The sequence below is a fragment of the Platalea leucorodia genome (assembly GCF_965183815.1).
Source record: "Platalea leucorodia genome assembly, chromosome: 18".
Taxonomy (NCBI): domain Eukaryota; kingdom Metazoa; phylum Chordata; class Aves; order Pelecaniformes; family Threskiornithidae; genus Platalea; species Platalea leucorodia.
The window spans coordinates 4,803,450-4,815,619 of NC_138840.1; the positions used below are offsets into that span (position 1 = coordinate 4,803,450).

General features: G+C 57.8%; 1 protein-coding gene across 3 annotated transcripts; it reads left to right on the forward strand.

Moving 5' to 3' along the window:
* Positions 1-514: 514 nt before the first annotated feature.
* Positions 515-9,845, forward strand: MECR (mitochondrial trans-2-enoyl-CoA reductase). 3 transcript variants are annotated; one of them, XM_082329413.1, is made up of 10 exons: positions 515-637; positions 4,180-4,277; positions 4,423-4,554; positions 6,111-6,254; positions 6,338-6,440; positions 6,731-6,833; positions 7,130-7,203; positions 7,695-7,755; positions 8,203-8,275; positions 8,600-9,845. In XM_082329413.1, the coding sequence occupies exons 2-10, from the start codon at positions 4,232-4,234 to the stop codon at positions 8,761-8,763; spliced, it is 900 nt and encodes a 299-aa protein (XP_082185539.1). In that variant the 5' UTR covers positions 515-637; positions 4,180-4,231; the 3' UTR covers positions 8,764-9,845. The 3 variants fall into 3 exon arrangements, with proteins under 3 accessions (XP_082185539.1, XP_082185538.1, XP_082185537.1); XM_082329411.1 differs by having other exon boundaries at positions 542-714; XM_082329412.1 differs by lacking the exon at positions 7,130-7,203 and having other exon boundaries at positions 540-714.
* Positions 9,846-12,170: the final 2,325 nt, after the last annotated feature.

Genomic DNA, 12,170 nt, shown 5'->3' on the forward strand with positions numbered 1-12,170 from the left:
GGGGCTGTTCTCCCCAAAATGCCTCACCACCCGCACCAAGGCCCAAGGACCCCCTTGCCTGGGCTCTGCAGGATGCTCCTGCGCCCGTCACCGAGGCCTCTGGGCTGGCATTGCCGGGCACAGGGAGCTGGGGCCGCCTTCGCCGCGCTGACACGGACACACGTAATATTTTCACGAAGGTTTTGGGATAAATCAGCCCCGAAGGAGGACCAGGGCCCCGGTAATCCCGGGAAACCCCCGGGCCGCCCCGCAGAGGCCCCGCCGGCTCATCGCAGGTGTGGCCGAGCCGCCTTAAGGGCGGGCGGGGGGCGGGGCCGACCCGGAGGGGGCGGGGCTGCCCTCGTGACGCCGCTGGTGACCGCGCCGGGCTCAACTGAGCAGCGCCGAGCCCAGCCGAACCGTGCCGAACCTTGCCGAGCCCAGCCGAACCTTGCCGAGCCCAGCCGAACCTTGCCGAGCCCAGCCGAACCTTGCCGAGCCCAGCCGAACCTTGCCGAGCCCAGCCGATCCTTGCCGAGCCCAGCCGAACCGGGCCGAGCGGAGCCGAACGCGGCCGGGCCGAGCCGAGCGGAGCCGAATGCAGCGGGCGGCAGCGCGGGTGCTGCGTGGGGCGCGGGGCGCGGTGCCCCCCGCGCGGGTCCGCTCCGCCACGGCGCGGTCCCCGCCGCGGGGGCTGCTCTATGGGCGGCACGGGGAGCCCCCGGCCGTCGTGCAGTAAGGGGGGGCGAGGCGGGGGGTGCAGGTATGGGGCGGGGGGGGCTGTGCTGGGGTGCGTTGCAGTGGGGGGTGCGGGTGGGGGCAAAGATGGGGGTGCGTTGCGGGGGGGGGGGTGCAAGTGTGGGGTGGGGGGGCTGTGCTGGGGATGCATTGCCGGGCGTGCAGGTAACGGGGGGCTGGGCTGGGGGTGCAGGAATGGGGTGGGAGCAAAGCTGGGGGCTCATTGCCAAGGGGGTGCGGGGGGGCTGTGCTGGGGTGCATTGCAATAGGGGGTGCGGGTGGGGGCAAAAATAGGGGTGCCTTGCAGGGGGGTGCAAGTATGGGGTGAGGAGGCTATGCTGGGGTTCATTGCAGTATGGGGTGCAGATGGGGGGGCTATACCGGGGTGCATTGCAGTAGGGGGTGCAGGTGTGGGGTGGGGGGCCTGTGCTGGGGTGCACTGCCATGGGGGTGCAGGAATGGGGTGGGGACAAAGCTGGGGGTGCATTGCAGGGAGAGTGGGGGTGCAGTGGGGGGCATAGGTATGGGGTGGGGGCTCGCAGAGGGGTGCAGTGGGGGGTGGGGGTGCGGTGGGGAGGTGCGGATGAGGTGTGTGGGTCTGGGGGTGCTGGTGGGCTGCTTTGGGGGTGCATTGCAGGGGGGGTCGGGGGTTGCCCACCCCAGGGGCAGCGGGGGGCGGGGATGGGGTGCAGCTCCCTGCAGGACCCCCGGGGCAGGGCCAAGGGTGCTCGGAGGCTCCCGAGCGCACAGGGGGACCCTGGGGGTGCCCCATTTCCCGCATCCCACAGTGTGCCGGGGGCTGCCTCCCCGTCCCCCACCCGCCTGCTGCCACCCCTTCAATTTGCCTTAAACCCACGTTTTCCCAGGAAACCCATTCTTGCTTAGTTTGGGGTACGATGGGGAGGTCCAACACCCTCGCTGCACCCCGGCTTTGTCTTCGGTTGCATCGCGTTGATGGGGTTTCTTTTTGAGGCCCCGATGACGGGACCAAGCCGGCGTCGTGAGCGTTTTTCGGGGACGCTCAGCGTCATCATGGGATTTTCCTTCTAAACTGGTCAAAAAGCCTTTGCAAGAGGGATGTCACATTTCGGTGGATTTTAGGCCTTTTTTTTTTCAAGGGAGGAAACCTCGAGGACTTGCTGCTCCGCTTGAACCAGCTCAGGTCACCCCTAGAAATGCAGGAGGTGCCGATGCGTCATCCCGGTGCATCCAGACACCGAACCCCCGGGGTTTTTTGGGGGATGGATGATGGGTTTTCCTTATGACCATTTAATTGTGCAACGGTGCTTGGCACCACTGCCCGCTCCTGAGATTTGCTGCCCTCGCCCCGTTGCTTGTGCAAGGCCGGTCTTGTGCTCCATGACTTCTCTTTTTTGCAGATTTCTGATCTGAGTTCCCGTAAGGCTAAAGCGGGGCGGGACACGCCGTAAAACCCCCGGCCAGATGAAACGGCGGCTTTTTTGTGCAACCTGCTGAATTTGTTAAGATTAGGGAGCGTTACTTTGCTTGGTGACGTGGGATTTTGTTGGGGGGTTGGCTTTGAGCAGCCTCCATCAAAAATCTGTCCGTCTGTCTAATATAAATGCAATTTTTTTAATGTGATGGAAATCTGAGCGGCGGGTTTGTGCCCAAGGTGTTGGCAGAGGGCTGATGCTGTGCGGAGGTGCTGCATGGTATTAACTTTAACCTCAATATTTAACCTCATTTAAGAAAAAGGAAGGGATTTCAATCAGTCAGACATGCAGAGGGTGGCAAAATCCAAAATGATTTATTTTGCTGCCTAACAAGGCAGAAAAATACACACGGCATGGAGACGGCATTGCTGGGGGCTGGGGAGCGGGAGGCGCGGGCGCCCATCGGCAGCGATGCCTCCGAATGGGTCCCTGCACCTTGTAATGCTGATTTTTGGTTTATTTTTAATTTTTTTAAACCTTAAACAGGATAGAGGCACCACGTTTGCCTGCCAAAGCCTTGCAGTTCGGTTTGAAGCGGGTTTGCAAGGAGCTAACTTCATCCTGCTAATTCTGGCGGGTGGTTTGCACAGCAGCCGCTGTGCTGGCTGTTAGACACACACCCGGCTTCATAATTCATAACCTTGCCAAAAACGCAGGGTTTTGAGCAAAATCCACCCAAGTTAGGACTCTTGGTCATACACAGCAGCTACAGGGCCGTATCCTGCACCTCGCTGATGCCAGGCTCTCCAAGTGAGGTTTTTGGACCCTCCTGGGAGCCTCCCTCCCATCTCATCATCCTAATGGCTAATTAGGAGAGGAAAATATTTGGAAAAGCTGGAGATCTGCCCCTGAGATGGGTGTGCAGGGACGGGGCAGCCGGCGTGACGGCGGCGGGGATTTGCATGGTGCAGACGGAGGATTTCAGCGCTTGGGGGTGCTCCCGTATAGCAAGGGTGCTCAGCAGAGGTGCACGCTGTGGGCGCTCTGTTTGGGTGGCTGCTGCTGAAAGCGAGAGCTGGAGCCCGGTGCGCTCACCCAAAAGCAGTGCTGGGGCGTACGCGGGACCTACAGCCGGAGCTGCAGCCGGCGATGCGAATCCCCATGCATTCTGACATGTGCATGGTGCTGTTTAATTCAAACCTCAAAGTCATCTCCAAATCACGCGGGCAGCTTGGAGGAGAGAAGGGGGAAACCACTTTGACAGCACAGGCCAAGCCATGGAAAGAAATTCAGTGTTTTGTGCCTAACGACACGCACTTAGCGGGGTGTAATTGCAGCAAATAACTGCTCTTAAAATTGGGTGCCTTCACAGAGCCCCCAGCTCGTTTAAATGTAGTTAAAATTGGCTTCATCTTGCAAACGGGCACGGCTGGATGGGTTCGCTCTGGCTGGGAGGTGGGTCAGGCAGGCATCGAGCCCCCGGCTCCTCTTTCCCCTTGGTCTCTGTCATGGTGCTGCTGGGTTTTCGGGAGGAGCTTTTCCCTCCCCTTGCAAGACCCAAGGTATCCCGAAAGCTTTATATTGCCGTTCCCCCGGGGCCGTGCACGCCGGGAGGATGCGCTTTTGGGAGGGAGATGAGCTAAATTACCCAGCCCTGCTCTTCACTTGGTGTAAGAGCATCCTCATCGCATTTAAAACAGCCTCATGGCAAAGGGCTTGGGGGCGTCAGCCCTCTTGGAGGGGCTTTTTTCTAGGCAGTGAGCATTTAGGGGTTGTTCCTAACCCCGGCTGAGGGTGTGAGGTTTAGGGGTGGATACGGGCATTGCTCCCTGCTGCTCCCTGGGCACAGAGGAGTCTCGATGGGCTCGGCTAAGTTGGACGTCGGATTTCTTTGCTGGACGAGACCAGGCTACAGCAATATAGATGAGGCGGGGAATACAGTGCTGCTTATTTTAAGTCTAATGTGTGGTGTAGGTGATCAGGCGGCTCTTTCCAGCTTAAACCAAAGTGCAGAAGACATCAGCCAAGCCTGTATTAATGCACTTTTCCTCTGTCTCTCCCTGTTCAGACTAAAGGACCTCGAGGTGGCCAAGCTGGGGGACTCCGATGTCCACGTCAAGATGTTGGCAGCCCCCATCAATCCCGCTGACATCAATATGATCCAAGGTAACGCGCTGGCTGCATCTTTTTTGCATGTTGATCCCTGCAGGATGCTCCCGGCGGGATGTCTCGGAGGGTTTGGAGCTGGCTCCTGGGATGGGGAGGTCTGGGATATGACGGGCTCTGCAGCTCACCTCCGGCTTCCCGGCAGGGACCTACGCCATCCTCTCCCCGCTGCCGGCCGTGGGAGGGAACGAGGGCGTCGGGGAAGTGCTGGAGGTCGGGCGTCACGTGGCGGCTCTGAAACCCGGGGACTGGGTCATCCCGGCGGCCACCGGACTGGGTGAGTGCGTACCCCGGGAGCCGCGGCACCGCTGGATCCTTGCTCGGCGGTGAGGTCCTCCTCTGCATCCCCCCACCTGCAAAGCATCTTCTGAGGGGATTTTTGGGATGCTCGAGCCCGCTGGGAGTGGCCCAGGCCTGCACAGAGAGCAAACCCGTGGTCCTGCTCTCGTAGGAACTGATGCTTGGGGAGCTGGTGCGGGGATTTTGGGGGTCCCGGAGCAAAACTGCTCCTCTCCAAAGCACCGTCTTTGCTGGGTGTGGGTAGAGCCACACGCATCTCCCGCTTACAGCGATTACATCTAACCAGATGTGACTTAAAATAAAAAAAAAGCTCCATTAGAGAATGTTCCGGGCGAGGGAAGCAGCAGTTGGAACCCATTTAGTGCCGTATTAGCCTAATCATAAATATAATGGGCTGGATTGTCTCAGGCAAGAAGCATTGGGATAACTGCTGGAGCTGCGCAAAGACCTCTTCATTTCTTACCTGTGTATATCTTGGTATAAGTTTTATTCTTTCTGCCACGTATTTTTATTTTTAATGTATTTTTTTTAAAGCGAGCTCGGTACCTGATCCCCAGCCCCAGCGAGTGATGCTGCTGGCCCTCTGCAGATGCAGGGGGTCCCCAGGGAAGGATGGGGGTCCCCAGAGAAGGGGACACATGCAGTGCAAAACCCGGAGCACTTGCAAGAGGAGCGGTAGCGATGCCATTGCTTATGCTAAACTTGGAATTTAGAAATAATCTACTTTTCTATAGCATAGACCCTTTATGGGGCTTCTGTGCCGCTATAAAGCATTGCAGCAATCTGTGCTTCTCTGGAAACAACCGTGTTTTGTCACATCTACTGAGAGCTTCTTTAAAGACCCGGGATAAAGCATTTAACCTGTGCAAGGTCATGGTTACATCTCATTACAGTTTTCTCCTCAATAGTGCTCTGATGGGAAAGCATGAGAATTTATTTTCCAACAAATGTCTCTTGTGCTCCTCCAGAATGCCAATGGCCAGAAAAATTGTCCGTCCTGGTTTAGCCTAACAGCTTGTTCCTTGCCTATTTCTTCTTAAAAGGCTTTTTTGCTTAATGGGAGAATGAAAGCAATCCAGTTAAGATCCAAATGTGAGATTTTTAAACATAAAAAAAGGAAATGGATGATAGGGGGTTAAATCAGATATAAATATAGAGGGAGTAAATCTAACTAAATTGGCTTTGAATGCATGGGCTCATCCGTAGGGTGGGGAGTATTTCCATTAGCTCTGCACACACTCCCTGCGCCCGGGGAGCCCCGCGCCCGTTATCCCTCTGGGAAATGGTTAGACTTTGCTGGGTGATAAATCTCGGTGGGCAGCGGGGGATCCAGCCCCTGCCTCTCGCAGTATTTTGGCCGTACCCATACGGGAAAATGTTTCATAATTCATTCTCTGGGATTTAGACGGTGCCTGGTGTGGTGATGCTGCCGCGACCAGTGTTAAGGCTATGGCACGAGTTGAGGTCTCCTAACATTTTCCTTTCCTTGCCCGCCTCCCTGCCGCGCTGCCTGCGATGCTGCCGGTGCCCCAGGGACGTGGCGGACGCAGGGGGTGTTCCCCGAGGAGACGCTGCTGAAGGTGCCCAGCGACATCCCGGTGCTGTGCGCCGCCACTCTGAGCGTCAACCCCTGCACGGCGTACCGCATGCTGACCGACTTCGAGACCCTGGCGCCGGGTACGGCTTTGCTGGGTGGAAAGAAATCCGGGTGGATTTGCCGGTCGCTTCTGCAATGAAAATCTGGATTTATTTATATCCAGGTGACTCCATCATCCAGAACGCTGCCAACAGCGGCGTGGGCCAGGCCGTTATCCAGATCGCCAAAGCCTCCGGCATCAAGACCATCAACGTGGTGAGGGACAGGTGAGTCCCCGGAGAGGGGAGAGGGTCTCCTGCAGAGCAGGAGCTGCCCTCGGCGTGGGCTGGAGGCTGGCAGGAGGTCGGGCAAGTTTGGGGGCAGGATCTGGTTGTCCTGTCCGTCCAACCTGGGATTTTCTCCCGTGGTTCAGCCTGCAACCCGTTTGCTCCTCCACAGTGTCCTCCAGCCTCTGCCCTGTTGTCCCCAGGCTACGTCTGAGCAGGAGGGAGGAGAAGGTGATGCTGCTTTCTGGCTCATCGAGTCCTTTTTTTTTTTTTTTTTTCCCCTCCCCCAGACCTGATCTCTCAAAGCTGGTGGAGAGGCTGATGGCCCTGGGCGCAGACCACGTCATCACGGAGGAGATGCTGAGAAAGTCAGAGATGAAGGATATATTTAAGGTACCTCAATGCTGATCCCACTGGAGAGACCACGCGGGGCTGTCCCTGTGGTTCAGCACTGTGGGGAAGGGTGCAGGGATGGTGGGAAGGGCAAATCTCTCTCTAGATCAGGATTTAGCCCCAGAAGTTGAGGGCTTTTGCTGCTACTGCAAGGGCCCGATCATAGATTTTAGCTCTATGACTCTTAGCTGCCCCAGGTAAATGTTGAGGTTAAGGCAGTTGCTCCCTCAAGAACCGCAGTCCCATCCTCAAAAGGAGCCCTACAATTTGGGAACCTTCTTAATAAACTCTTGCAGAGCATCCCGAAGCCTCGGCTCGCCCTGAACTGCGTCGGAGGCAAAAGCACTACGGAGATGCTGCGGCATCTGCAGTGAGTTTGGCTGGGTGAGGGCTTGGGCACAGGCTTGGGGACAGCAGCCGGCACCGGAGGGTCCTGCTCCGGAGCCCCCAGAGGACAAGAGGTGGCTGGAGATGTTAGCTGATGTTGGTCATCACTGAAGTTTTGGAGAGGGGAGATGAGTGCAGAAGAACTGGTTTTGGAAAATAGCAGTGACTTAAAGTTAACCCATCATCACTGTGTGTCTCAAACGCTGCTGGTGGCTGGAGGCAGCTCCAGTTACGAAGGTCCACCAGATCCTGGCCAGGTATAACTGGTGTATTTAGCTGCAAATTCAGCTAATGGTGGATGGGATCGAGAGGGGAGCTCCGGAAAGTGGGGTCTGAGGGGTAACTGGGGGAGCCCTCGGTGCGAGGACAGCCCCATCGGTGCAGCGGTGGGGCTGCGCACGGCAGAGGGAGAGGTTGCGAGGTCCAAGCTGCGTGTTGGGGACCGCATAACCAAACACCCCCTTCCTCTTCCAGGCCCAAAGGGACCGTGGTCACCTACGGGGGGATGGCAAAGCAGCCTGTGATGGTGCCTGTGGTGAGTACTGGGGATGCTCTTGATTTCCCTCGAGGCATGTCCCCTGTGTCCCACTGCGGATGTCCCCGTCCCCTCGGCTCCTGCGTGGCACCGCGGGAGCTCAGCTCTCCCCTGCCTGCAAATGGAGAGCCTCCAACCTTCTTTTTATTTAACTGATGGGGTCCGTTATGGGACAAGCTGCTTTGCATCCCAGTGCAGGCCTCTTGGCCTTTATTTATGGAGGATTTGGGCTGCTGTGAAATCCCAGTGGGGAAATGGCTCCGCAGATGCTGAGCATCAAACCTGCCCTGACTCCACGCCTCGGAGTCGCATCTCTGCATCCCGCTGTGCCCTGACTCACAAATGAGAGCGCTAATGAAGGAGCGAGGAGCCTCATTGCCACCTTCACCGCTGTCGCACCGGGAGGGGACGGGTCTCACCTGGGTGCGCGGCTCCCTCTCTCCGCAGAGCGCATTCATCTTCCGGGACTTGCGGCTCCGCGGCTTCTGGATGACCCAGTGGAAGAAGGACCACGCGCAGGGTGAGCCGGATGGGTGCTGAGGGATGGCACCGGTGCGGCGGGTCGGCATGGGAATGGGTGCCAAACCGTCACGCTGGTGCCGTCCTCTTCGTTGTTACTTGTGTCACGAGTGCTGATAGTCCTCAGGACGGCTGAAAGGCAGGCGCTGGGCGATGGCACCATGCCGGGGGTCCTGCCCCATCCCGAGCTGGGAGCACATCGCATCCCGGCGTCCCCGGGAGCCTGTATGGCTTCAGGCGGGTGTTTGCCCGGGGACAGTCAGTGGCTTTGGCACGGCGCAGGCGTGGGACGCGTGGCGGTGAGAGCTCCCTCCTTCCCTTGCAGACCAGGAGAGCCTGACCAGCATGATGGACACCTTGTGCCAGCTCATCCGCAGGGGACAGCTCACCGCACCGGCCTGCACCGAGGTCCCGCTCCAGGACTACAAGGCAGCACTGGAGGCATCCATGAAGCCCTTCACATCCTCGAAGCAGATCCTCCTCCTCTGACCCCCCGAGACCTCGGCTCGTGGGCGGCAGCGGGCTGAGCCCAGTGCTGCTCCACCACAGCCAGGCTTTCCCTTGCTGTCTGGTCTGCAGACGAGAGATGCTTAGGGAAAAAAACCTCCAGATCATAGATTTTTTTTTTTTTTTTTTAAACTTCTGGGTGCCTAGTGAAAGTTTTAAAAGCCTCTGCAGCTTTGTATGGATGGCAGCGTGCGTAATTGCTTCTGGAGGGAGGCTGCAATCTCGCTTTAGCTGGGGTGAGTTTGGGTGCAAGAGAAAGCTCAGGGAGCCCGGGGACGGCAGCTCGCTCGGCTCAGGGTGTCAAGAGAGCAGCAGCTCCCCTCGCGCGTGTTTTGGGGGCTGGGGGGTCAGCACCGCCGCCTCCTGCCTGGCTTAGCAGCTGGCAATGTCGTTCTGCTGTTTGCACTGTCCGTCCAGGTGAATTTTTGCTGCTTTTGGGTGACTTTGCAGGGTAGCACGGGGCTGGTCGCTGCCCGTCTCCCAGCCGGCACGGCCCTCTGCGCTGCTGCAGCTCTGAGCCACCTCCATGTTCCCCCCTCCAAGTTCAGCAGCCAAGTGTCCCTGGGCTGGGGGCACTCCCCACCTTGAATTGCACAGAAAAAATGAATTTTTGAATTTTTTGTTTTGTTTTTTTAAATTTTTAAAAGTTTTTCTCTACCCAGCCCGTGCAATGCTGGCGGGACAGGGGCAGGGGACACCCGTGCAGGCTGGAGGACAAGGGCCCAAAGGGCTTTTCCAGCCCTTGGCATCACTTCATCTCAAAAATGAGCTCAAACAGCAAAAAAAAAAAAAAGAAATGCCAAGTTACCAAGTACCAGCCAGCAGTGCCCCAGCAGCGGAGCTGTAAGACACCGTCCTCCCTTTGGGGACAGCCCTGGGGTGGTGGCATTCAAGGTGGGGACAGGACTCGCGCAGCAGGACACAGCCGGACCCGTGCGGGGCAAGGGGGGCTTTTTGCAATACCTGGACTTGAATTCAGTTTTGCTGCTGTTCCCGCTGCCACTACTGATCGTGACAAGAACCTCTTGGAAATCAGTCTAATATATATATATTTTTTTAAGTTGCTACCAATAAATGTTTCTGTGCTCAGTCTGGCGTGCGAGGGGGGGCAGGGGATGCGAGGCATCAAGAATGGGCAAACCCAATGCACCAGGCTCCCTTGCGGCCTGGCCCTTTCCCCGTCCTAAATCCCAGGGATTTTCCATCCTATAAAGCTTTAATTACGATTGCACATAAGCAGTTCGCGTCCTGCTAAAACTGGCTGCAGGACGGATGCGGTTTTGGGCAGACAGGGCTGGCTCTGCCATGTTAGCACCTGTTGGGCACCAAAACCAGCATTTCTTACCCCAAATCTGTGCCCCAAGACAGACAAAGAGGCATTTTTCCCCCCCGGTTATTGTGGTGGGAAGGATGAGGCTCATCCTCAGGGCAACAGGGCAGGGGGACAAGAGCCATGAGTCCCTTCGAAGGCCATTTCGGAGCAACACGCTGTTCATTTTAATTTCAATTTTTGGTCTTAATTACGATATTCGGCAGCGGGGGAGCTGCTGGTGATGTCCCTCAGCGCCGTGGCCAGCAAAGCCCTGGGGCAAGGGGCCGGTGTCTGGGTGGGGGGACGCCTCCCCAGCCTTTCGAGGTCCATTGCAAGCGGCAGAGAAACCCTGGGTTATTTATCCCCCCCCAAATTGGTAGCCACCCATGTCCTTTCGCTTGCCCCTGGGTTCAGGGTTGGAAAAGGACGGTTGAATCCTCAGCTGCAAGGGGATGAGATGCTGCAAGTGCAGTGCACGCTTTTACCCCTCCTTCCACCAGTGGCTCCACCAGTAAAGCCAGAGCCACCACCAGTCTCATCCACGCTCACCAGAAGAGTGAAAATCCCAAAGATGTGCTATAAACCTTCACAAAACCCAGCAGTGGAATAAGGGGGGGAGAAACTCCTTGTGCTCCTGCTTGGGAGCGAGGTTCAGCTCCGCTCAACCCTATTAGACAGCAGAGAATCCACATGGCAGCACTTGCAAAAAAACCCATGGATTTAAGACAACTTGCCGAGGGATGGGGTGGGATTTCGGATAAAAAACTGACTGGATGGCTGGGCCCAAAGAGTTGTGGTGAATGGAGTTAACTCCAGTTGGTGGCCAGTGACCGGTGGTGTTCCCCAGGGCTCGATACTGGGACCAGTCCTGTTTAATATCTTTATCAACGATCTGGAGGAGGGGATGGAGGGCACCCTCAGTCAGTTTGCAGGTGACACCCAGTTGGGCGGGAGCGTTGATCTGCTGGGGGGCAGGAGGCTCTGCAGAGGGCCCTGGCCAGGCTGGAGCCATGGGCCCGGGCCACGGTGCGAGGGTCGGCCAGGCCCAGGGCCGGGCCCTGCCCTGGGTCACAACAGCCCCGTGCAGCGCTGCAGGCCTGGGGAGGAGCGGCTGGGAGCTGCCCGGCGGGAAAGGGCCTGGGGGTGCTGGTCGACAGCCGCTGAACATGGGCCAGCAGGGTGCCCAGGTGGCCAAGGGGGCCAGTGGCATCCTGGCTTGTGTCAGGAACAGTGTGGCCAGCAGGAGCAGGGAGGTGATGGTGCCCCTGCGCTGGGCACTGGTGAGGCCGCCCCTCGAATGCTGTGCTCAGCGCTGGGCCCCGCACCCCAAGGCGGCCATGGAGGGGCTGGAGCGTGGCCAGAGCGGGGCAGCGAGGCTGGGGCAGGGGCTGGAGCACAAGGCTGGGGAGGAGCGGCTGGGGGAGCTGGGGGGGCTCAGCCTGGAGAAGAGGAGGCTGAGGGGAGCCCTCATCGCTCTCTGCAACGGCCTGAAAGGAGGCTGGAGCCGGGGGGGTCGGTCTCTGCTCCCCAGGAACAAGCGATGGGACGAGAGGGAACGGCCTCAAGCTGCGCCAGGGCAGGGTTGGGTTGGGTATGGGGAAAACTTCTTCCCCAAAGGGCTGCCAGGCCCTGGCCCAGGCTGCCCAGGGCAGGGGCTGAGTCCCCGTCCCTGAGGGGATTTAAAAGCCGGGGAGATGTGGTGCTTGGGGACATGGGTTAGTGGTGGCCTTGGCAGTGCTGGGTTAACGGTTGGACTCGATGATCTTAAAGGCCTTTTCCAACCTAAACAACTCCGTGACTCTGTGACAATCAGTGCAATAGCGGGACTGTGGCTGAGGGCCTTGCTGGAGAGGGTTGGGGGAAGGAAAGGGCCATCTCGCCATTGCTGTCTGCTATTTAAGAGGTTTTTTTGGTTGCACACTCTTGTGAGTAAAAAACTTTTGAGCGTAGATCCCCCCAATGTATGTGTATTTATTTATTTATAAGTCATATATATGTTCTCCTGTACTAATACATTAGGTACCTTATATGCCATACACAGGCAGTAGAAATTTAAAAAGTAGGTGACAAAGGTGAG

Bases quoted from the DNA above. Each gene is read 5' to 3' on its own strand.
- MECR (XM_082329411.1), top strand. From the start codon at position 578: ATGCAGCGGGCGGCAGCGCGGGTGCTGCGTGGGGCGCGGGGCGCGGTG. The intron at 715-4,179 runs GTAAGGGGGGGC...CTCCCTGTTCAG, and splicing joins GAGCCCCCGGCCGTCGTGCA to ACTAAAGGACCTCGAGGTGG. The intron at 8,276-8,599 runs GTGAGCCGGATG...CTTCCCTTGCAG, and splicing joins GAAGAAGGACCACGCGCAGG to ACCAGGAGAGCCTGACCAGC.